The sequence below is a fragment of the Jaculus jaculus genome, chromosome 15 (assembly GCF_020740685.1).
Source record: "Jaculus jaculus isolate mJacJac1 chromosome 15, mJacJac1.mat.Y.cur, whole genome shotgun sequence".
Lineage (NCBI taxonomy): Eukaryota > Metazoa > Chordata > Mammalia > Rodentia > Dipodidae > Jaculus > Jaculus jaculus.
Window position 1 is genome coordinate 74,898,691 of NC_059116.1, and position 22,058 is coordinate 74,920,748.

At 46.6% G+C, this 22,058-nt stretch overlaps 1 protein-coding gene across 4 annotated transcripts; it reads left to right on the forward strand.

The window, feature by feature from the left end:
* Positions 1-55: 55 nt before the first annotated feature.
* Positions 56-20,991, forward strand: Ankrd16 (ankyrin repeat domain 16). Of its 4 annotated transcripts, none has more exons than XM_012949630.2 (7): positions 56-369; positions 2,247-2,467; positions 10,792-10,834; positions 14,398-14,506; positions 15,786-15,947; positions 18,512-18,590; positions 20,641-20,991. In XM_012949630.2, the coding sequence occupies exons 1-7, from the start codon at positions 56-58 to the stop codon at positions 20,748-20,750; spliced, it is 1,038 nt and encodes a 345-aa protein (XP_012805084.2). In that variant the 3' UTR covers positions 20,751-20,991. The 4 variants fall into 4 exon arrangements, with proteins under 4 accessions (XP_012805084.2, XP_044991031.1, XP_044991032.1 ...); XM_045135096.1 differs by having other exon boundaries at positions 240-896; positions 2,094-2,467; XM_045135097.1 differs by having other exon boundaries at positions 240-896.
* The last annotated feature ends 1,067 nt before the right edge of the window (positions 20,992-22,058 follow it).

The following is a 22,058-nucleotide window of genomic DNA, read 5'->3' on the forward strand; positions in this document are numbered from 1 at the left end:
GCGGGAGGCGGAAGTCCCGCCGTGGGTTCCTGACCCTCCCCCGCCGGCCGGCGCGATGGCCGCGCCCGGGGACGCGCGGCGGCTCTGCAGGCTGGTGCAGGAGGGCCGGCTGCGCGCCCTGCGGGAGGAGCCGCGCGCGGCTGCGGGCTGCGCGGGGCCGGCCGGCGACACCCTGCTCCACCACGCCGCCCGCCACGGGCGCCGGGACGTCCTCGCCTACCTGGCCGAGGCCTGGGCCCTGGACATCGAAGCCACCAACCGAGACTACAAGCGTCCTCTGCACGAGGCGGCCTCCATGGGCCACGGGGACTGCGTGCGTTACCTGCTGGGCCGAGGAGCTGTCGTGGACTGCCTGAAGAAGGCGGACTGGTAGGTAGCTGGCCGGGGTGCACCGAGCACCCCGCATCCCGGCTCCCGCCAGAAGCCTGTGCTCTGCTGGGCTCTCCCACACCACGGCTCAACTCTGAGCTCTCATCCCAAACTCTTGCTAATCAGGGTGTCTCGAGCAACCAGCACTCCCTTATAATACTGAAATCGTCTATTCACACTCTTCGCACTCAAGAGCTCAGTATTTGCATGACCAAGTATTCCTCTGCCCAGTCTCTACCTACTCCGGGCCTACCCCCGAGGCAGCTCACCTGGAATGACACTTGGTCTTGGTCTGCAAGCACAGTTCCCTGATGAATGGCTGTAATCTGTGCTGCTCAGGATTCCTGTGGCAGGTATATCCAACACTGCTGTGCCAAGTGACAGCTAGCATCTGGAACTCCTGGCTTTTTATGTGGTCGTGGCCCAATTCTCATGCTGATAGCCACCTTGGGGCTAGCTGCTTCGGCTTTATTTTCCAACTGCCCACGCTGAGCTCCTAAGACCAGACAGTCGCTTCTAAGACAGTAGTATGTATTATGTGGACTGAAATCAGTGAATTGTGTGTATTATTTATATCCCCAGGATGTGATGTTCTGGAACAGCTAGCCAAATGTTTGCGGTTGCATTATTTTAATTGACAAGACTGGGATCGATGCAGTTGATACGGTGCAATTACACATGCTCTGTGTATCGATCACTGGGATTATTTGATAAAGAGAGGCAGACAGGGAATGGGCACAGCCGGACCTCCAGCCACTGCAGATAAACTCCGCATAGATGCACCGTCTTGTGCATCTGGCTTACATGAGTATTGGGGAGTAGAACCTGGGTCCTTAGGCTTCACAGGCAAGCACCTTAACTGCTAAGCCATCTGTCCAGCCCCACTGTGGAATTTTATCCCATCTAGACTTGCATATCCACCAGCAGTACAGTTGAGATACCCTCCTGTCAACACTAATCGATCTCACTTGCTTATTAGATTAACGTCTTTTTCAGCACTATGTCAGGTTCCTAAGAGCCTGTAAACCTGAAGGCAAGTAACATGATGAAGTTCTGGCCGTCAAGTGATTCCTGATTTGATAGCAAAACAAAGAGGCAGGCTGGGGAAATGGCTCACTCAAGCAAGCACTCCCTAGCACTCATAAAACACTGCATTCGGAGAGATGTGGCTGTAATCCCAGCACTAGGAAGGTGGAGACAGGAAGATCATTGGGGCCTATTGGCTGGTTGGTCCAGCAGAATTGGCAAGCTCTAGGTTCAGTGACAAACCCTGTTTCCAAAATAAGATTGACAGCTACTGAGGATGCTAGACAGCAACCTCTGGCATCATATGCATGCCCCCATGTGCACATCAACACATACACAACACCCGCACATACGCACAGGGTAGAAAGTGGTTAAAAATCAGGCTGCTGGTGTAGCTCAGTAGTTGAACATTTGCCTAACATGCAAGAAGCCTTCGGTTTGATAGCATGTCAAGAGAAGAAACAGGAGAGAGCCATATATTAAACAAAGAACATCTTTCTTCCCCACTGTGGTGAAGAAGTAGGCACAGTTATACTTTGAAGCTCATCTGTGGTTTTTACTAGTTCTGTACCAATTCAATGCTTGTGGTTTTTACTAGTTCTGTACCAATTCAATACTTGGCTCATGAGCAGTTTGGCCTCCCAGGTAACATACTTCTGTAGGTACGTGTTCAGTCATTTTCCCCTTGTTTCTCCCAGGGTCTTCACCACAGGCAGATGGTTTGACAATCAAAGCTGTTGCCTGCTAGGTATTTTCCCTCTATGCCAAGGATGTGCATTTCCTGAAGTCCTGCTTCTTGTCTCTAATGCCTCAGCTGCTCCCCATATGATAGCCTGTCCTGATGCCCTTAGGACTCCTCTGATGATGGCTTGCACAAGGAAGAACCTTGAGGTGATCCAGGACCTTGTAGATCATGGTGCTAATCCACTCCTGAAGAACAAAGACGGCTGGAACAGTTTTCACATTGCCAGTCGAGAGGGCGACCCTGCGGTCCTCCAGTACTTGCTCACCGCTTGCCCGGATGCCTGGAAGACAGAGAGCAACATTAAAAGGACTCCTCTGCACACTGCAGGTACAGGCGCTGGCAGGCTGCCTCACCCCGTACTGCCCCATCAGCTTGTTCAAGTGCCCGCAGAGGAGTGGAGGACTTGGGACAATGGAGGGCGGGACATAAAAATATCTTAGATCTTTTTGCAAGCAATAAGAGTGTGTTTGTGTATGTGTACACATATGTATATGTGCATATGCATGTCCATATGTATATGCAAATGTGTGCTCACAGAGATCAGAAGAAGATACTGGGTGTCCCAGTCACTGGATCTTGTACCTTATTTCCCTTAGACATGGTCACTCACTCCACCTGGAGCTCCCTATTTTTCAGTTAGACTGGTCAGGGAGCCCCAGGGATCCTCCTGTCTACATTTCCCTCGGTGCTGGGGTCACAGGCAGGCGTAGCCATGCCGGATTTTCCATGTGGGTGCTAGGAGTCAAAATCTGGGCCTCATGCTTGCACAACAAGCTCTTCTAGCTACTGAGCCGCCACCCCAACCCCAGATGTTAGATTTCTGAATGTGACTTTGGCTCATATGCTGTGTTCACGTTTCATGGCTATATCTTACCCCCTTAGGCAATTAGATAATAAGCTGTTTCTGTTCCTTACAAAGTGTCACTTTGGATTAACAGCTTGGTCTCCATGTTGAGCAAATGTCTGCATTAGCAAAATGCCAGTGGTAATGACACCCATGTCATAGAGCTGTGGTGAGGTTGAAGGAAGATGATTATGTAAGTCCTGTAAAACATCCTTGACACGCAGTAAGCATATAATAACTAGTTGCTGCTATTCTCTTCATTCTACATCATTAACTCAAGGCAAGTGGAAAGGGACATGTTGCAGTCCGGTTCGCATTGCTGGTAGGAGTCACCCGACCAAGAGCAGCTTGTGGGAAAAAAAGGTTTATTCTGGCTTACAAGCTCGAGAGGAAGCTCCACGATTACAGAGAAAACAATGACATGAGCAGAGGGTGAACGTCACCCCCTGGCCAACATAAGGTGGACCATAGCAACAGGAGAGTGTGCCAAACACTGGCAAGGGGAAACTGGCTTTAACACCCATAAGCCCACCCCCAACAATACACTGCCTCCAGGAGGTGTGAATTCTCAAATCTCCCATCAGCTGGGAACCTAGCATTCAGAACACCTAAGTTTATGGGGGACACCTGAATCAAACATCACATCCCACCCCTGGCCCCCATAAACTGATAACCATACATGATGTAAAATGCAATGTATTCATCCAACTTTAAATTTTTATTTATTTATTTAAGAGCAACAGACAGAGAGAGAAAGAGGCAGAGAGAGACAGAACGGGCGCACCAGGCCTCCAGCCACTGCAAACAAACTCCAGACACGTGTGCCCCCTTGTGCATCTGGCTAACGTGGGTCCTGGGGAATCGAGCCTCAAACCGTGGTCCTTAGGCTTCACAGGCAAGTGTGTAACTGCTAAGCCATCTCTCCAGCCCTCATCCAACTTTAAAAGTCCCCATAGTTTTTATCAATTTCAATGCTGTTCATATATCCCTATAGTCCAAGGTCTTCTGAGCCGTAATAGCAAAAAAAAAAAAACCCTCAAAAAAAACCATAATTGCACAGAATAAACATTCACACTACAAAAGATGGCATTGGGCATAGCAAAGAAACTTTCAACCAATCCAAGATTTAAACAGGGCAAACATCAAACTGGGTAACTCCAAGTCCAATAATTCTAACCAGCAACAAGTGTCTGGACTTCCAATTCTGCCCCTCCAGCTAGGCTACTCACAGTCCTGGAAAAACTTCATCTGGGCAGGTAGCTCTCCTTGGCATCCATCTCATAGTCCTGGCATCTCCACTGCAACCCACGGTTCATCCTTATGGCACCATAGGGTCTCCATGCAGGCATCCAGCAAACCTGCTTCACACTGCCCATGGCCATTTCCAAAACACAAGACTGTGTTGCAAACTCAATGACCCTCTCTTTCCTGCATTTATTATACTCCATAATACCAGGTACAGTGCCAAGTTGTTAATCTAGGGGGGATAAAGCAGACTTTGAAGAACAGGGCATTCCTTGAGCACTCAGGCCCCTTTAAAAGAGTCAACTTCTTCCTGTTGCCCTAGTGCAGGCCACCTGGCCCAGTCTCAAAGGTTGTAATCTCTCAGTTGCAGCTGAATGGGCAGCAGTTCACCCAAAGTTTTGTTTTTTGTTTTTCTTGTGCCATATCATTCTGCTCACACCAGTTCATTTCTACACAAAGCAACCCTACACAACTTATCAGGACATGGGTATAACAGCAAGCATTTCACACAAACTGCCTCCAGCCCAGTCTAATCAAAGCTCTTTTTCACCCTCATAATCCAAACCTTACAGTCCATAGTTCTTACTGCATTCAGGTCTTTCAACTGACCAGAATAGTCCATCAAGCTGTCCTTGCAGCATTGCAAGGCATCTCTTAGGCCAAGGTTTCAAATTCTTCCACATTCCTCTTGAAAATCAGCTCCAAAAGGCCAAAGCCACATAGTCAGGTGTCTAGCAGCAATCCCACTTCTTAGTAACCACTTTACTATTGCAGTCTGGTTCACATTGCTAGTAGAAATCACCTGACCACCGGCAGCTTATGGGGAAAAAAAGGTTTATTTTAGCTTACATGCTCAAGGGGAAAGCTCCATGATGGCAGGGAAAATGATGGTATGAGCAGAAGGTGGACCATAGCAACAGGAGAGTATGCCAAACACTAGCAAGGGGAAAGTGGTTATAACACCCATAAGCCTGACCCAACAATACACTCCCTCTATTGATTCCCAAATCTCCATCAGCTGGGAACCTCACATACAGAACACCTACGTTTATTGGAGGACACCTGAATCAAACCACCACAGGCACTATTCCTCCAAACCGTTAGTAGCACCATAGTGCTTTAAATTTAGATAGATATAAAATACCTGAGCATGGTGGCACGTATCTGTAATCCCAGCTCTGGGGTGGTGGAAGCAGGTAGATCAGACATTGATGGTATTCTCAGCTTCATAGCAAGTTCAAGGCCAGCCTAGGCTACATTAGATTCTGTATCAAAAAAAAGTAAGGGTCAGGTGTGGTGGTGTACACCTTTAATCCCAGCACTCGGGAGCCTGAGGTAAGAGGATCACCATGAGTTCGAGGCCACCCTGAGACTACATGATGAATTTCAGGACAGCCTAGACTAGAATGAGATCCTACCTTGGGGGAAAAAAAAAGAGTTGGAGAGATGGCTCAGCAGAAAGGCGCTCGCTTGCAATGCCTGTTGGCCTGCTTATTCCCTAGTACCCATGTAAAGCCAGATGCTCAAAAGTGGCACATACGTGTGGAATCTTATTTGGAGTGGCAAGAGACCCTATCATGCTCATTCTCTCTACCTCCCTCTTGCTCGCTTGCTCTCAAAAGTATTTTTAAAAGTTAGGAACTGGGGCTGGAGAGATGGCTTAGCGGTTAAGCGCTTGCCTGTGAAGCCTAAGGACCCCGGTTCAAGGCTCGGTTCCCCAGGTCCCACGTTAGCCAGATGCACAAGGGGGCGCACGCGTCTGGAGTTCGTTTGCAGTGGCTGGAAGCCCTGGCGCGCCCACTCTCTCTCTCTCCCTCTATCTGTCTTTCTCTCTGTGTCTGACGCTCTCAAATAAATAAAATAAATAAAAATTTAAAAAAAAAATTAGGAACTGTAGGTATAGTTTGGTTAGCAGTGTTTAACATGTATGAATCTTTGACTTCAATCCCTGGTAACTGCATAAACCTGACTTGTTAGTGCACCCCTAGAATCCCAGCATTTAGGAGAAAGTGGCAGGAAAATCAAGAATTCAAGGTTATCAGGCGGGAGAGATGGCTTAGCAGTAAAGGCTCCTGCCTGCAAAGCCAAAGGATCAGGTTCAATTTCCGGTACCCACATAAGCCAGATGCCTAAGGTGGTGCATGCATCTGGAGCTCATTTATAAGTGGCTAGAGGCCCTGACATGCCCATTCGCTGTTCTCTCTCCATCTGATCTTCCCTTTCTCTCTAATAAGTAAAATATTTTTTTAAAAAAATAAGGGGCTTATTGTAGTCAGGTTCACGTTGCTAGGATGGACCTCCAAAGCAGACACAGTTTTCGGGAGGAACAGGATATGTTGAAGTTTAGAGATCCAGGGGAAGTTCCATAATGACCAGAGAGGCTGGCCCCCTTTCACAGGTTCACACAGACAGCTGTCACCACCCACACCATAAGCAGGCACACTTCAGGAACCCCAGGCAGAACTCAAGCACAGCATATTTTTGGAAGGAATTCAGATCCTCCCCCAAACACACCTTCAGGCTGGACCCTAGGATACACCCACAGTGATATCAAGTTTAAAGCTTGTATAAAACTCCTGAATCTATAGGGGACATCCATTTAAACTACCACATTCTACCCTGGGCCCTCACTTTTTTTTTTGTTTTTGGTTTTTTGAGATAGGGTCTCACTGTAGCTCAGGCTGACCTATGTCACTGTGTAGTCTCAGGGTAGCCTTGAACTCATGGCAATCCTCCTCCCTCTGCTTCCCGAGTGCTGGGATTAAAGGCATGCACCACCACACCCAGCTATAATGTCACATTTTAAATTACATTTAGTCCAACTTTAAAGCTTCCCATAATCTTTACTAATTTAAGATAGTTTCAGAGTCCCTAGTGTCATCTGAGATTTAGGATTATCTCTTAAGCGTGAGTCCTATAAAATCAAAACAAATTACATACTTTTAATATATAAGGGCATAGAGTAAACATTTTCAACTGTTATAAGGCATAACAAGGAGAGACTGCACCCATGTAAACTCAGGAATCATCAAGCAAACATCTGCAGTTCAAGTCTGATACAACCAGTGACAAGTTGTTTTCTTTTTTTAATTTATTTGTAAACAGAGAGATAGAAGAGAGACAGAGAGCAAATGGACACATCAGAGCCTGCAGCCACTTGCCAACAAACTCCAGATGAATGCTTCACTGCATCTCCCTTTACAGGGGTGCTGGGGAATAATTGCTGGGCCATCTTTCCAGCCCCAGGTGACAAGTCTTTCAGTTTTTCAATTCCACCCCTCCAGCTAGGCTGAGTGCCCAAAGACACTTCTATCTTTAGCCAGTAGCACTCCATGGTAGCCCTTGCACGGTCCTGGTAAACCCATCGGGTCTCCATGTAAACCATAGACCAGTGGAGTCATTTAAAGATGGACCATCAGGCCAGGCGTGGTGTCGCACACCTTTAATCCCAGCACTCAGAAGGCAGAAGGAGGAAGATCTCTGTGAGTTCAAGGCCACCCTGAGAATACATAGTGGATTCCAGGTCAGCCTGGGCTAGAGCAATACCCTACCTCTAAAAACAACAACAAAAAAAAGATGGACCATCAGGGACATTAACCCCTGCCTACCTGCAGCATTTCAGTAGTGGCTCCTGGAACCATGTGTACTTTATATATTTTTCATGCTTTTAAAAGTAATACCAGACCAGGCTTGGTGGTGCACACCTTTAATCCAAGCACTTAGGAGGCAGACGTAGGAGGATCATTGTGAGTTTGAAGCCACCCTGAGACTACAGAGTAAATTCCAGGTCAGCCTAGGCTACAGTGAAACCCTACCTCAAAAAACCAAAACCAAACAAACAAAAAATTAATACTAATGGTGTTCAGAACATGGCCATATTTTTAATTCAAGGACAAAATAAATTGTGACCTTGAAGAGCAGGTTTCTTTTTTTTAGTCACTCTTTTTTTAAAGAGTGTTTCTACCATTCAGTCTTTTCTCAGGCTTTGCATCCTTTCAGTGTAAAGTACTTGGGCCATCTTCTTTCCAAAATTTTTTTTTTCTTTTCGGTGTTTCAAGGTGGGAGTCTCCCTGTAGTCCAGCACAAATGCTAATGTGTTTGACAATAGCAGCTTCAACAACCAGTCTCAGTGCAGGTAATTTTAAACTTGTTTGAGGGTTTTGTTTTTGTTTTTTCAACTTTAAATCTTTAATTTTTCAGTTTCATCTCCTTAGCCAAGCACATTAGTTTACTACAAGTTTAACCTTGATCAAATTCTCTCAGCATGGGCAGCAGAATGCAGCCAGCCCTTAAGTCAGTAGCCCAGTTTCAGCAAAGCTCTCTGTAGTCTTTCCTTCCCCTTAGAAAGCTCATAAGCAAAGCCTCCAAATGCAATTTTCCCTGTACTGAGCATTTTCAAACTCTCACCGGAATAGCCTATAAAACTTGGCTTACCACTGTGGAAGGTGTCTGTTATGGGGTCCAGTGTCGCACAAGTAAGACCATTGACTCACGGAATGTGAGGCCAAGTTTTACTGGGTAGAAAGAAAGAAAAAGAGGAAAGCTGGCACACTAGGTCTGTATTCCAGAGTTTGGGATCTCAAGATGCAGCCTTCATCTGTTGGGAGTGTCAGCTTTTATTGGAAATAACCACATGATGTTTATAGTAAAAACAGGATTGGGAATTAAACCATAAAGTTACGTACTGTTAAACAGGGCTGGGGGGGGTGTTCTGTTACTGGAAGTCACAAGGTTATGTAGGCTACATAGGCAGAACTTCGGCAAGAAACATTCTATGCTATGTAATCATAAAGATACTTAGAAACAGGGATACAGGGAGGTCGTGGTACATTGCACAGAGATCATCCATTCCTTAGGTAACAGTAAACACCTGTATTGCATTGAGGGATCATCCCATTCCTTTCACATTACAGTGTCTTCATTTGCAAGTACCACTTCCATGCTCATTCCTCCAAACCAAAAGTTCCAAAAGACTAAAATCCACTGCCCAGCAGTGAATAAGTACAATGAAGGGGTTTTATGCTGGGTGTGGTGGTGCACACCTTCAATCCCAGAACTTGGGAGGTAGGAGGACTGCCATGAGTTCAAGGCCACCCTGAGACTCCATAGTGAATTCCAGGTCAGCCTGGGCTAGAGTGAGACCCTACCTCAAAACAACAACAACAAAAAAAAAATAATAATTAGTTAAAGGGCATTTATTAGATTAACTTACAGAACAGGAGCTGGACAGTCCAACAATAGCTGTCTGCAGGCTGGAGAGTCAGAACTGAGCGCTGTCTGTCAGTCTGTGAGGCTGCGTGCCTCGGCAGGCCCAGGCTGGAGAGTCAGAACTGAGCGCTGTCTGTCAGTCTGTGAGGCTGCGTGCCTTGGCAGGCCCAGGCTGGCCCCAAAGGCCCAAGGAGTTGCAGCTGCTCGTCTTCAGTGCAGGCCGGAAGGCTGGCGGAGCTGGCTTCCGCTGTCCACGAACAATAGCAGCAACGGGCAGAGCACTCACCAGCAAGTAGCTTGAGCAGCCAGGCAAAAGGCCATGTCATGGAGCTTCTCTTTATTTTTTTATTTTCAAGAAGACAGAGAGAATGGGCATGCCAAGGCCTCCAGCCACTGCAGACAAACTAGATGCATGCACCACTTTGTGCATCTGGCTTTATGTGGGCACCACCAGAAGGGCTGCCTACCCTGGGGAAGGTCTTTCTCCATCAGTCCTTGCTGGAAGTGCCCCTACAGACCTGCCCAAAAGATGTGTCTCTTACTTGATTCCTATCTGATCAAGTTAACAAAGTGCTGATTCTTTCTTCTTGTTTTCAAGGTAGGATCTCCCTCTAACCCAAGGTGACCTAGAACTCATTCTGGACCCCCAAACTGGCCTTGAACTCACAGCAATTCTTCTACCTCTGCCTCCTGAGTGCTAGGATCAAATAAAGTAGGTGTGGGTTGGAGAAATGGCTTAGCGATTAAGCACTTGCCTGTGAAGCCTAAGGATCCTGGTTTGAGGCTCTATTCTCTCTGGCCCATGTAACCCAGATGCACAAGGTGGTGCATGCATCTGGAGTTCCTTTACAGTGGCTGGAAGCCCTGATGCACCAATTCCCTCTATATATCTGCCTCTTTTGTCTGTTGCACTCAAATAAATAAATAAAAAATAAAGTAAGCCAGACATGGTGACACACACCTTTGATCCCAGCACTCAGAAGGCAGAGGTAGGAGAATCGTCATGAGTTCGAGGCTACCCTGAGACTACATAGTGAGTTCCTGAGTTAGAGTAAGACCCTACCTGGAAAAAAAAAAAAGAAAAAGTCAATGTGCCACCACACCCAGCAAACAAAGCTCTAAGTCTTTTTTTTTTTTTTTTTTTGGTTTGGTTTTTCAAGGTAGGGTCTTAGCGAGCCCGGATAGCTCAGTCGGTAGAGCATCAAGGTAGGGTCTTACTCTACCCCAGACTGACCTGGAATTCACTCTGTAGTCTCAGGGCAGCCTCAAACTCATGGCCTGCCTGCCAAGTGCTGGGATTAAAGTGTGTGCCACCACGCCCAGCAAGCTCTAATTCTTAACTCTCTTCTCCCAGCAATGCATGGCTGTTTAGAAGCAGTAAAGGTGCTTCTTAAAAGGTAAGGACAAAACAGTAAGTTGGGGTAAATTATTGCAAAGAGTTAATTGTAGGGGTTTTAAAAATATTTGTTTTATTTCAGAGAGAAAGAGGAAGATAGAGAAAATGGGCACATCATGGCCTCCAGCCACTGCCAATGAATTCATTGTGCATCTGGCTTTATGTGGGTCCTGGGGAATCAAACCTGAGTCCTTAGGCTTTGTGGGCAAGTGCTTTAACCACGAAGCCATCTCTCCAGCCCTAATTTCAGTTTTATGTAGCGATTGCAGAGTCCTGAGCTGGCAGGAAGCCAGACTGAACAAGCCTGTAAGGCTGATGAGCATTGCAAGCTCTCTGTGGGCGCAACAGGAGGACGCAGCGCACCCAGGGGTAAGGGCTCCCTGTCAGCAATAGTGGCGCTGATGACACGGTCACCTGGGGAAGGAATAGCAGTGAATTGCAAGTAGAAGGCAGGGGAGCTGCTTGCACCAGAAGAAAAGGGGGGTGGGGAATCATACGTTTGAAAAACTAGAAGTTCATGGGGATGAAGTCTAAACTCTAAAGGAGCATAAATGCTATGCACCATAGGAAAGACTTTCTTTTTTTGGGGGGAGGGGGTGGTTTGAGGAAGGGTCTCTAGCTCAGGTTGACCTGAAAATCACTGTGTAGTCTCAGGGTGGCCTTGAACTCATGGTGGTCCTTCTACCTCTGCCTCCCGAATGCTGGGATTAAAGGTGTGCACCTGGCTAAGAGTTTCAGTTTTATTCAAAGCACATACCTTTAATCCTAACACTTAGGAGGTGAGAAGATCACCATGAGTTTGAGATCATCCTGAGACTACACAGTGAATTCAGCCTGGGCTAGAGTGAGACCTACCTCAAAAAATAAGAAGAAAATAAAAAAGCACATGCAATATGCTTTGCTGAAAGGGTTTATGCCAAAGGTATCATCAGTCCTCTAGTTGCAAAGCAGAAGTTGTTGGGAGTGGCAGGAGGGCACTGCGGAGCCACCTGGGGGGGGGTGCAGTGAAACAGGCGTTAGCTGGAGGAAGGAGATGATGTGTAAAAGTTGGAATCCACAGGACTAGGACAGTTGGATAAAGGGCATGTGAGAGGGCCTGGGGCTGCAGCTCAGAGGTAGAGCACCTGCCTAGCAGGTGCAAGGCCTTGGATTCCGTCGCCAACACCACAAAAACACAGGCCCGAGAGGGAGAGGACCGTGCAGGTGGACTTTCAGAACGTGGCGCCAGCCCATTTGCTGACATTGGACACTGGAGGAGGAATGGGCTTGGTGAAGGCTGATAGTCCCACTGTTGGGCATGTGGACTAGCCATGTGCCTGTGAGACACCCAAGCAAGCGTTCAAGCAGGCAGGTGGAGACACAGGTGGGCCGAGATGCAAATGTGGGCTTACCAACACAGAGGTAATGATTTGAGGCTGAAAGTGGAAAAGGTGGCCTGGTTAGAGAAGAGAATTCAACTCTAGGTCCTAAAAATAGCTGTGTCAAGATAGCCACAAATGGAGACATCTTGGCTTTTGCAAATTTATAAATATCCTTTTACTCAAGAAACATTTTTCCATTCTCTCTCTCTCTCTCTGTCTTTCTCTCTGTGTCTGTCACTCTCAAATAAATTTAAAAAAAAAAAAGAAAAAAGGGGCTGGAGAGATGGCTTAGCGGTTAAGCGCTTGCCTGTGAAGCCTAAGGACCCCGGTTCGAGGCTCGGTTCCCCAGGTCCCATGTTAGCCAGATGCACAAGGGGGCGCACGCATCTGGAGTTCGTTTGCAGAGGCTGGAAGCCCTGGCGTGCCCATTCTCTCTCTCTCTGTCTGTCTTTGTGTCTGTCACTCTCAAATAAAATAAATTTAAAAAAAAAAAAAAGAAAAGAAACATTTTTCAAGTACTTTCATGTGTGAGGTTCTGGGGGATGAAATAAGCCCTTTGCAGGCTAATGTGAAAGACAGGTAAATGAATAACCCTCAAGCCAAGTACTGGGGTGCATGCCTATAATCCCAGCCCTCCTGAGTCTGACACAGCAGGATAATGAGTTCCAGGCCAGCCTGGCCTACATAGCAAAACACAGTCTCAAAAAAAAAGAAAGCCAGGCATGATGGTGCACACCTTTAATCCCAGCACTCAGGAGGCAGAGTAGGAGGATTGTCGTGAGTTCAAGGCCACCCTGAGATTCCATAGTGAACTCCAGGTCAGCCTAGGCTAAAGTGAAACCCTCCCTCCAAAAAAAAAAAAAAAAATCGGGCTGGGCATGGTGGTGCACACCTTTAATGCTAGCACTTGGGAGGTGGAGGTAGGAGGATCACTGAGAGTTTGAGGCCACCATGAGGTGACATAGTGAATTCCAGGTCAGCCTGGGCTACAGTGAGACCCTGCCTCAGAAAACCAATAAATAAAATAAATTCAGGCTGGAGGGATGGCTTACAGTTAAGGCATTTGCCTGAGAAGCCTAGGGACCCAGGTTCAATTCCCCAGGACCCACATAAGCTGGATGCACAAGGAGCCATGTGCTTATGGAGTTTGCAGTGGCTAGAGGCCCTGGCAGACCCATTCTCTCACAAATAACGTACAAAATGTTATGTATAGGAGAAGAGGGCGCTAGAAGCAGACCATGCGGCAGTGAGCAGGAGCCTCTGATGAGGTTCTGTTTAGACAGTGTTGCAGGCAGCAGCCCTGCAAGTGCCGGCAGGAAAGGACTCGACGGTGGAAGGACCAGGAAGCAGGGGTGGGAAGGCAAACATGGGAGGGGAGCCTGGAGAGCAAGTGTCACCTGCTTCTGTCCCTTGGAGGTCATGCTGTGACGAGATTTCATACTTTATGCATTTGCGAGCAGTTGAGTGTTTTAAGCAGAAGTGACTATCCGTTTACATTTTTTGGGAAGAGGACTGGAGAATGGTAGGGTGAGGGAGGAATCACGGTGAGAAGAATGTTTGGAGTTACTGCTAATTAATGTTTGAAGGGTGAAGTCAGTAATGGAGGGGAGGGGTGACAGTTGCTTTCTAGTTGCAGGGACAAAACACCTGACCAGAACCAGCTTAAGGGAGGAAGGCTCACTTGGGCTTACAGTGTGAGGGGACGTTTCACCATGCCAGAGGCCGTGGGGCATTGGCTCTTGTCACAGATGCAGGAAGGAAGCCCAGGCATCTGAGCTGAACTGAGCACCCAAGGCCTGTCCTCTGTGACCCACCACCTTCAGCAAGGCTCCACCCACTGGGAACTAAGGAGGCTTGGTCACACACACTCGAGGACACGGGACCAGTTTTACATCCCGGCCTCCACAGTAGTAAGAGCTTCTTGTTGTTTGGCTGCAGAGTTAGGAGATGTGGGCAATAAGTTGGTTGGGATAGGTAAGGGAAAGGCAGGGAAGGATGACTAAAAAGCTTGTCTCAGAAGCCAAGATGCCATCAAGTGAGATGGAGAAGGTTAGAGGAGAAAACGTCCCCGAGACCAGTTCAGATGCTGAGGTGGAAAGAAGGCAGCTCCAGACGGTCACTAGCCGTGCGGGACGTACATTGTCTACCTGCAGGCAAAAGACCGCTGGGTTGGAAGTGATGAATGTTTTGGATTGGATTCTAGGTGTCAGTATGAGCCAGACTGTAAAGACAGATGTGGCGTCACCCCCTTCATGGATGCAATTCAGTGCGGCCATGTTGACATAGCCAGACTGCTCCTCGAAAAACATGAGGTATGAAAACGACTTTGCTTACTCCTTTGGTTCTTCCTAGAAATTTTATATTATAGGACAGTTTATTTTGAATTTTTATTTTATTTTGGGGGGAGGGTTGGGTGGGCACGCCAGGCACTGCAGACGAACTCCAGACATAACGCCACCTTGTGCATAGGCTTACATGGGTCCTGAGGAACCAAACCTGGGTCCTTTGGCTTTGCAGGCAAGCACCTTAACTACTAAGCCATCTCTTCAGCCCTACATTATAGGATAAACAGAACACATTGTTACTCAGATCCTGGCTTCAAATGCCAAGTCTTCCAAGGTGTGTTAGACCCCCTGACATCTCTAAGCGTCAGCGTTTACATCTGTTTTGGGCCATATTCATAGCTATCCAGCTGCAAGCCAGCTGAAGGTTAGACACACCTTAACAATGCAGGGTTGTGGTAGCTTAGAAGTAAAGTACCTGCCTACATCCTTGAAGAGATTAAATAATACAGTGAGGGCTGGAGAGATCGCTAGTGGTTAAGGCGTTTGCCTGCAAAGCCAAAGGACCTCGGTTCAATTCCCCAGGACCCACATAAGCCAGATGTACAAGGGGGCACACATGTGTCTAGAGTTTGTTTGCAGTGGCTGGAGGCTCTGGTATGCCCATATTCTCCCTCCCTCCCTCCCTCCCTCTCTCTCTTTCTGTCTCTCTCTCTCTCTCTCTCTTAAATAAAAATAAAGTTTTAAAAACATGCAGTATACATAGAGCAGTTAGCAAATTAAGGGTTCAATAAATGCTAGCTTGTTGCCAGGCATGGTGGCACACGCCTTTAATCCCAGCACTTAGGAGGCAGAAACAGTAGGATCACCGTGAGTTCAGGGCCACCCTGAGACTATGTAGTGAATTCCAGGTCTGCCTGGGCTAGATAGAGACTCTACCTCGAAAATTAAAAAAAAAAAAAAAAAAACCTAGCTTATTGATGACAGTTAAAATAAATTGTCCCTTGTCATGCTTATGGAACTGTGCTGTAGGCCTCTTTGGGTTGAATCCTTTGAGAATCAGACAAAAACTCTAGCCAGTGGTGGCTCATGCCTTTAATCCCAGCACTTGGGAAGAAGCACTGGTACATAGTAAATTCCAGGTCAGCCTGGACTAGAGTAAGACCCCCACCCGCAAAAAAAAAAAAAAAAAAAAAAAGCAACCCTGTATGCTGATCTCAGAGCAATGTGCACAGACAACCAGCTCTGCCACCACAGCCCAGCGTGTGGCCCCAGCTCCTCTGCCTCTTATGGCCCTTGCTTCTCCTAGGCTTGTGCTTCGGCCGAGGACAGCCTGGGCGCGCAGGCTCTGCACAGGGCAGCAGTCACTGGCCAGGACGAAGCCATCAAGTTCTTGGTGTGTGACCTCGGCATTGATGTAGACGTGAGAACCAGGTCAGCTCAGCTCACAGCGCTGCACTGTGCGGCAAAGGTCAGTGGGTTCTCTGACCGTCCCTCCTTACGTGGGCCTGCTTTGCCTCCGGGATGGATAGCTCTGATTCTAAAGCCTCTGGCTTCATCTCAGTAAAATGAATATTTTTTTTATTTATTTTTCAGTTTTTCAAGGTAGGGTCTCCCTCTAGCTCAGGCTGACCTGGAATTCACTATGTAGTCTCAGGATGGCCTCAAACTCACGGTGATCCTCCTACCTCTGCCTCCTGAGTGCTGGGATTAAAGATGAGCACCACCATGCCTGGCTTCCTTTATCTCTTCAACTAGGAAGCTGACTTTCTTTGCTTTTAGGCAAAAATGGAGAGGGAAGAATCCTTTAATTCCATATAATACTTGGGTTTGATTAATGTATCTGTCCCAACTCTTATTTTCAGAAATAGTGTTATTTAAAACCATAAAAATATGCTATATAGTACCAGGTGTGGTGGCTCATGCCTTTAATCCCAGCACTTGGGAGGCAGAGATACAAGGATCACTGTGAGTTCCAGGCCATCCTGAGACTACATAGTGAATTCCAGGTCAGCCTAGATTAGAGTGAGACCCTACTTTGAAAAAATAACAACAACAAAAAGCAACAACCAAAATAAAAAGCTGTATAGAATTTTAGCTGTCTAGTTTTATACTGGATTTCATTTTCAGATCTTTTTAAAGGGGGCAAGAGAATTAATTGACTATTGGTCTCTCTAATGTATAAAACACTTAAGATAAACAAATATTTTACTAGAAAAGGACCTGGGTTAAGTGCTTGGAGGGTTGCATGTTTCCTACAAATTATTGAGAGGCCACATGCCTTTACTTGGTTTTCTAGAAGCAGAAATAATTATTTTTCAGATCAACTGCCTTCTCCCTGCTGATTTCCCCAGTGCGCATGGAAGGCACATGGAATGGATTGGATCTAGCCTAGACCCAGGGGCGGGTGGGGATAGTGTTTCCTCCATAGAAAGATTGACATATTGAATGTGCCTCATCACATTCTAATAGACTAACTGGCTAAAAGTGTGTGTGAGTTATTGCACAAATGGTAATGGTAATGCTACTGTGGTGGTTTGATTCAGGTGTCCTCTTAAACTTAGGTATTCTGAATGCTATGTTCCCAGCTGATGGAGATTTGGGAAATAATGCCTCCTAGAGGCAGTGTTTGTTGGGGGCGGGCTTATGGGTGTTATGGCCAGTTTCCCCTTGCCAGTGTAGGGTACACTGTCCTGTTGCTATCGTCTGCCTTATGTTGGCCAGGGGGTGATGTTCACCCTCTGCTCTTGCCATGTTTTCCCCTGCCATCATGGTGCTTCCCCTCAAGTCTGTAACTCAAAATAAACCTGTTTTCCAAAACCTGCTCTTGGTTAGGTGACTTCTGCCAACAATGTGAACCTGACTGCAACAGCTACCTATGATGGGTTTTCTTTTATGAAACATTACAGTATTTTATAATTCCTCTCTGTTAAATATTTTTTAAATGTTTATTTATGTGAGAGTGAGAGAGAGAATGGACATACCAGAGCCTCCAACCACTGTAAACAAACTCCAGACACATGCGCCACCATGTGCATCTGGTTTATGTGGGTTCTAGGGAATTGAACCTGGGTCCTTAGCCTTCACAGGTAAGCTCCTTAACCGCTAAGCCATCTCTTCATCCCTGTTAAAGATGTTTTGTTTTGCTGAATGGAGAATTTCACTCTAGCCTGAGCTGACCTGGAATTCACTCTGTAGTCCCAGGCTAGCCTCCAACTCACAGTGATCCTCCTACCTATGCTTCCATAGTGCTGGGATTAAAGACATGTACCACTATGCCCAGCCCTGGTAAAGATTTTAACAAGAAGTGCATACAGGGCTAGAGAGATGGCTTAGCGGTTAAGGCATTTGCCTGCCAAGCCTAAGGACCCAGGTTCAATTTCCCAGAACCCACGTAAGCCAGATGCACATGGTGGTGCATGCATCCAGAGTTCATTTGCAGTGGCTAGAGGCTCTGGCACAGTCATTATGTCGTCCCCCCCCTTGTAAATATATAAAAATTTTAAAAAAGAGTACATACATATGCTTGAGAAATTTGAAAATTGTGAGTTCTATGTAAACCACAAGATTGATTTTTTTGTTTTTTTTTTTGTTGTTGTTGTTTTGTTTTTTGAGGGAGGAGTCATTCTAGCCCAGGCTGACCTGACATTCACTACATGGTCTCAGGGTAGCCTTGAACTAACAACTCACAGTGATCTTCCTACCTCTGCCTCCCAAGTACTGAGAATAAAGGTGTCCTTCAAGACACCCAGCTCAAATCACAAGACTTGTATTGGTGACCTTGATGGAAAGCCAACTGTCTTAGGTAAATAATTGGCACACAAAGTTAATCATCTATCCTCATAATTGAATGTTTACCAAAATAGTTAATGGCTTATATTAGAATTGAGAGTGATAGCGCTCTTCCTTTAGATTGGAACACTCAGTATGTGCAGTGGACCATTTTAGGAAAAAAAGTTCTGTGAATTAGAGATTATGGTTAACAGTTTGTTTTTGTCCTTGTCAGAGTGGTAATGTGTTTGTTTCAACATTCAGGAAGGACATACAGACACAGTGAAGACGCTCTTAGCCTTGGGCGCCAACGTGGACTCTAAAGATGAAAGAGGTCGATCAGGTATTGAGTACAAACATCACAAACTTCCGTCTTGAAAATCTTGGCTTTGGGCAGGGTAAGGGGCTCTGTGGTAGAGTGCTTGTCTAAATCCTATTCCTGACCTTTGGGGTGGGGGTTGTTTTTAATGCTATTCTAATAACTGAGCAACTTTTCCTTAAAATAACTTTTCTTCTGTTTGTGAAGCTATAGAACCATTGATATTTTCATGGTGTTAATGATGAATACCACTCATCACTGCCATCCTTATTGTTTCATTTTTTACTTTGCCATGTGTGTTATGTGTGGAGTGGTATATGTAGTGTATGCACATACATGTCACAGATGCACACATGTGCAAAAAGGCCTCAGGAGAATATTGGGTATGCTCTGATAATTGCTTGAGAGAAGTCTCACTGAACCTAGAGTAGCCATTTTAATATATTTATTTATTTGAGAGAAAGAGGAGAGAGAATGGGCAAACCAGGACCTCTTGCCACTGCAAATGGACTCCAGACACACGCCCTGCTTTATGCATCTGGTTTTGCATGGATAGTGGGGAGTTGAACCTAGGCCAGCAAGCTTTGCAGGCAAATACCTTTAACCATTGAGTCATGTCTCCAGCCCCCTGTTGTTAAACTGTAATGATATGTATGATACAAAGTATTTTCTGGCCAGGTGTGGTGGTGCATGCCTTTAATCCCAGCACTCGGGAGGCAGAGGTAGGAGGATCACCATGAGTTCGAGGCCACCCTGAGACTCCATAGTGAATTCCAGGTCAGCCTGGGCTAGAGTGAGACCCTACCTTAAAAAACAATAAAAACAAACAAACAACAAAGTATTTTCTGTCTTATCCATGAGGACAGTCATTTTTGAAGTACTGTATAGATTTTAGGGTTCAGGAATATATTCTTGGAGCTCTTTTCATGTCATGGTCATTTCTTCCCCTTCTTGTCATGGTCACTTCTTTTTTTTTTTTTTTTTTTTTAATTTTTTTTTGGTTTATTTTTATTTATTTATTTGAAAGTGACAGAGAGAGAGAGAAAGAGCGAGAGAGAGAGAGAGAGAGAGAGAGAGAGAGAGAGAGAATGGGCGCGCCAGGGCCTCCAGCCACTGCCAACGAACTCCAGACGCGTGCGCCCCCTTGTGCATCTGGCTAACGTGGGTCCTGGGGAATCGAGCCCCGAACCGGGGTCCTCAGGCTTCACAGGCGAGCGCTTCACCGCTAGGCCATCTCTCCAGCCCGGTCACTTCTTTTTTAATGGGGCACCAGAGCTTCTAGCCACCACTAATGAACTCCAGATGCACTAGCCACCTTGTATATATGGTGTACGTGGGACCTGGAGAATTAAACCTGGGTCCTTAGGCTTTGCAGGCAAGTACCTTAACCACAAGCCCATCTCTCCAGCCCTGTCATGGTCACTTTTGCTTCAAGAGCGAATTAAAATGTTAGAAAGTTTTGTGTACCATTAAAGTCATATTTAAGCCAGGTGTGGTGGTGCACGCCTTTAATCCCAGCACTTGGGAGGCCGAGGTAGGAGAATCTCTGTGAGTTCGCAGCCAGCCTGAAACTGAGTGACTTCCAGGTCAGCCTGGGCTAGAGCCTACCTCAAAAAAAAAAAAAAGTCTTATTTAAGTAGCACAGGAGTGCTGGAGAGACGGCGCAGTGGCTGAGGTGCTTACCTGCAAAGCCTAATGACCCGGGTTTGATTGCCCAGTACGCACATAAAGCCAGATGCACAAGGTGGCCCGTGTCTGGAGCTGGTCTGCAGAGGCTGGAGGCCCTGGGGCACTGGCGCACCCCCCCAGCCGCCGCCCGCACGCCGTCTGAGAATGAAGGAGTGGCGTGAGACAGCGCAGGGTGATGAGCGTGAGCGGCTGCTCTCCAGCTTCCCTTCACTGGCCCTGCTGCTTTATAAAAGCTGAAACCCTTTCTAGCTGGTTTAGTACCGTTAAAAATGTGAGCCAGCATGGCACAGCCATGGGGAGTGTCAGAGTGTAAAGTCTGCATGACTGTGGAACCTGCGCTTCTGCGCTCGGGTTGGTTAAAGTCCACGTCGCTTTCTCTCCTCAGCCCTGCATCTGGCCTGGGCAGGTCAGCATGAGGCTTGTGCCGCGTTTCTCCTGCAGTCCGGGCTGATGGATTCCAAAGACTTAACGGAGACCCTGGCCAGCAGTTCATAAAGAGCAGACATCCTTCAGGACTTTGGCCGCAGCGACGTCTTAAGGATGTCTACAGAAGGAGGCTGTGAACTACATAATAACTTATACCCTGCTTTTGAAACCACTAACCGGTTTGAAGGAGCTACTTGGTGGCAGGTGTTTCCGTCTCTTGTGGTCCCTCCTGCACATTCCTCTTCTGCTGTGCGCTTCCCAGACAACCATCTCAAGCTGTGAAAATACATTCAGTGCAGCTTTAAAAGTCTCCATAGTTTTTTGGTGTTTTTTAATTTGAAAGAGAGAGAGTATACATGGGTACACCAGGGCTTCTAGCCACTGTCGACAAACTCCAGGTGCATGTACCACTTTGTGCATCTGACTTCTCGTGGGTACTGGGGAATTGAACCCAGACCAGTAGGCTTTTAAACACCTGTAACTGCTGATCCATCTCCCAGCCCCTCAGAGTTTTTTTGTTTTGTTTTTGTTTTATTGATCCCAACTCTATTCAAAAGCCCAAGGTCTGGGCTGGAGAGATGGCTTAGTAGTTAGGGTGTTTGCCTGCGAAGCCAAAGGACCCAGGTTTGATTTCCCAGGACCCACATAAGCCAGATGCACAATGTGACACATGCATGTGGAGTTCATTTACAGTGGCTGAATCTCTCTCTTAAATAATTTTTTTAACTGAAAAAAAAAAAAAGCTTAAGGTCTCATCTGAGACTCAAGACAATCTCTTAACTGTAAAATTAAAACACAACTTAAATACACACAATGGCAAAGAGTAAGCCTTCCTACTGCAAAAGAAGGCATAGCAAGAAAAAAAAATTGAGCCAATGCAAGACCTACACCATCAGGGGGCTGGAGAGATTGCTTAGTGGTTAATGCACTTGACTACCAAGCCAAAGGGACCCAGGTTCGATTCCCCAGGACCCACGTAAGCCAAATGCAGAAGGTGGAACATGTGTCTGGAGTTCATTTTCAGTGACTGGAGGTCCTGACATTCCCAATCTCTCTCTCTCTCTCTCAAAATAAATGAATGGATTTTAAAAATAAAGTAAAAGACCACATTGCAAATGCAGTGACCCTCTCCTGAATTTGTTCTATTACATGTTACCAAGTGAGCCACCAAATTAGTAAATCCAGTGCAGACTAAAGCTGACTTTAAAACAGGAAAAACAGGCTGGGTAGACTGCTCAGCGGTTAAGGCCTGCAAAGGCTTAGGACCCTGGTTCAACTCTGTAAAGCCAGTTTCACAGGGTGGTGTGTGCGTCCGGAGTTTGTTTGCAGTGGCTAGAGTCCCTGGAGCACCCATTCTCATCCCCCCCCCCAAATAAA

What these genes read in the sequence shown, in the direction of transcription:
- Ankrd16 (XM_012949630.2), top strand. Translation starts at nt 56, where the DNA reads ATGGCCGCGCCCGGGGACGCGCGGCGGCTCTGCAGGCTGGTGCAGGAG. An exon ending in CGCTGCACTGTGCGGCAAAG is followed by an intron (nt 15,948 to 18,511) that starts GTCAGTGGGTTC and finishes TTCAACATTCAG; the next exon opens with GAAGGACATACAGACACAGT. An exon ending in AGATGAAAGAGGTCGATCAG is followed by an intron (nt 18,591 to 20,640) that starts GTATTGAGTACA and finishes TTCTCTCCTCAG; the next exon opens with CCCTGCATCTGGCCTGGGCA.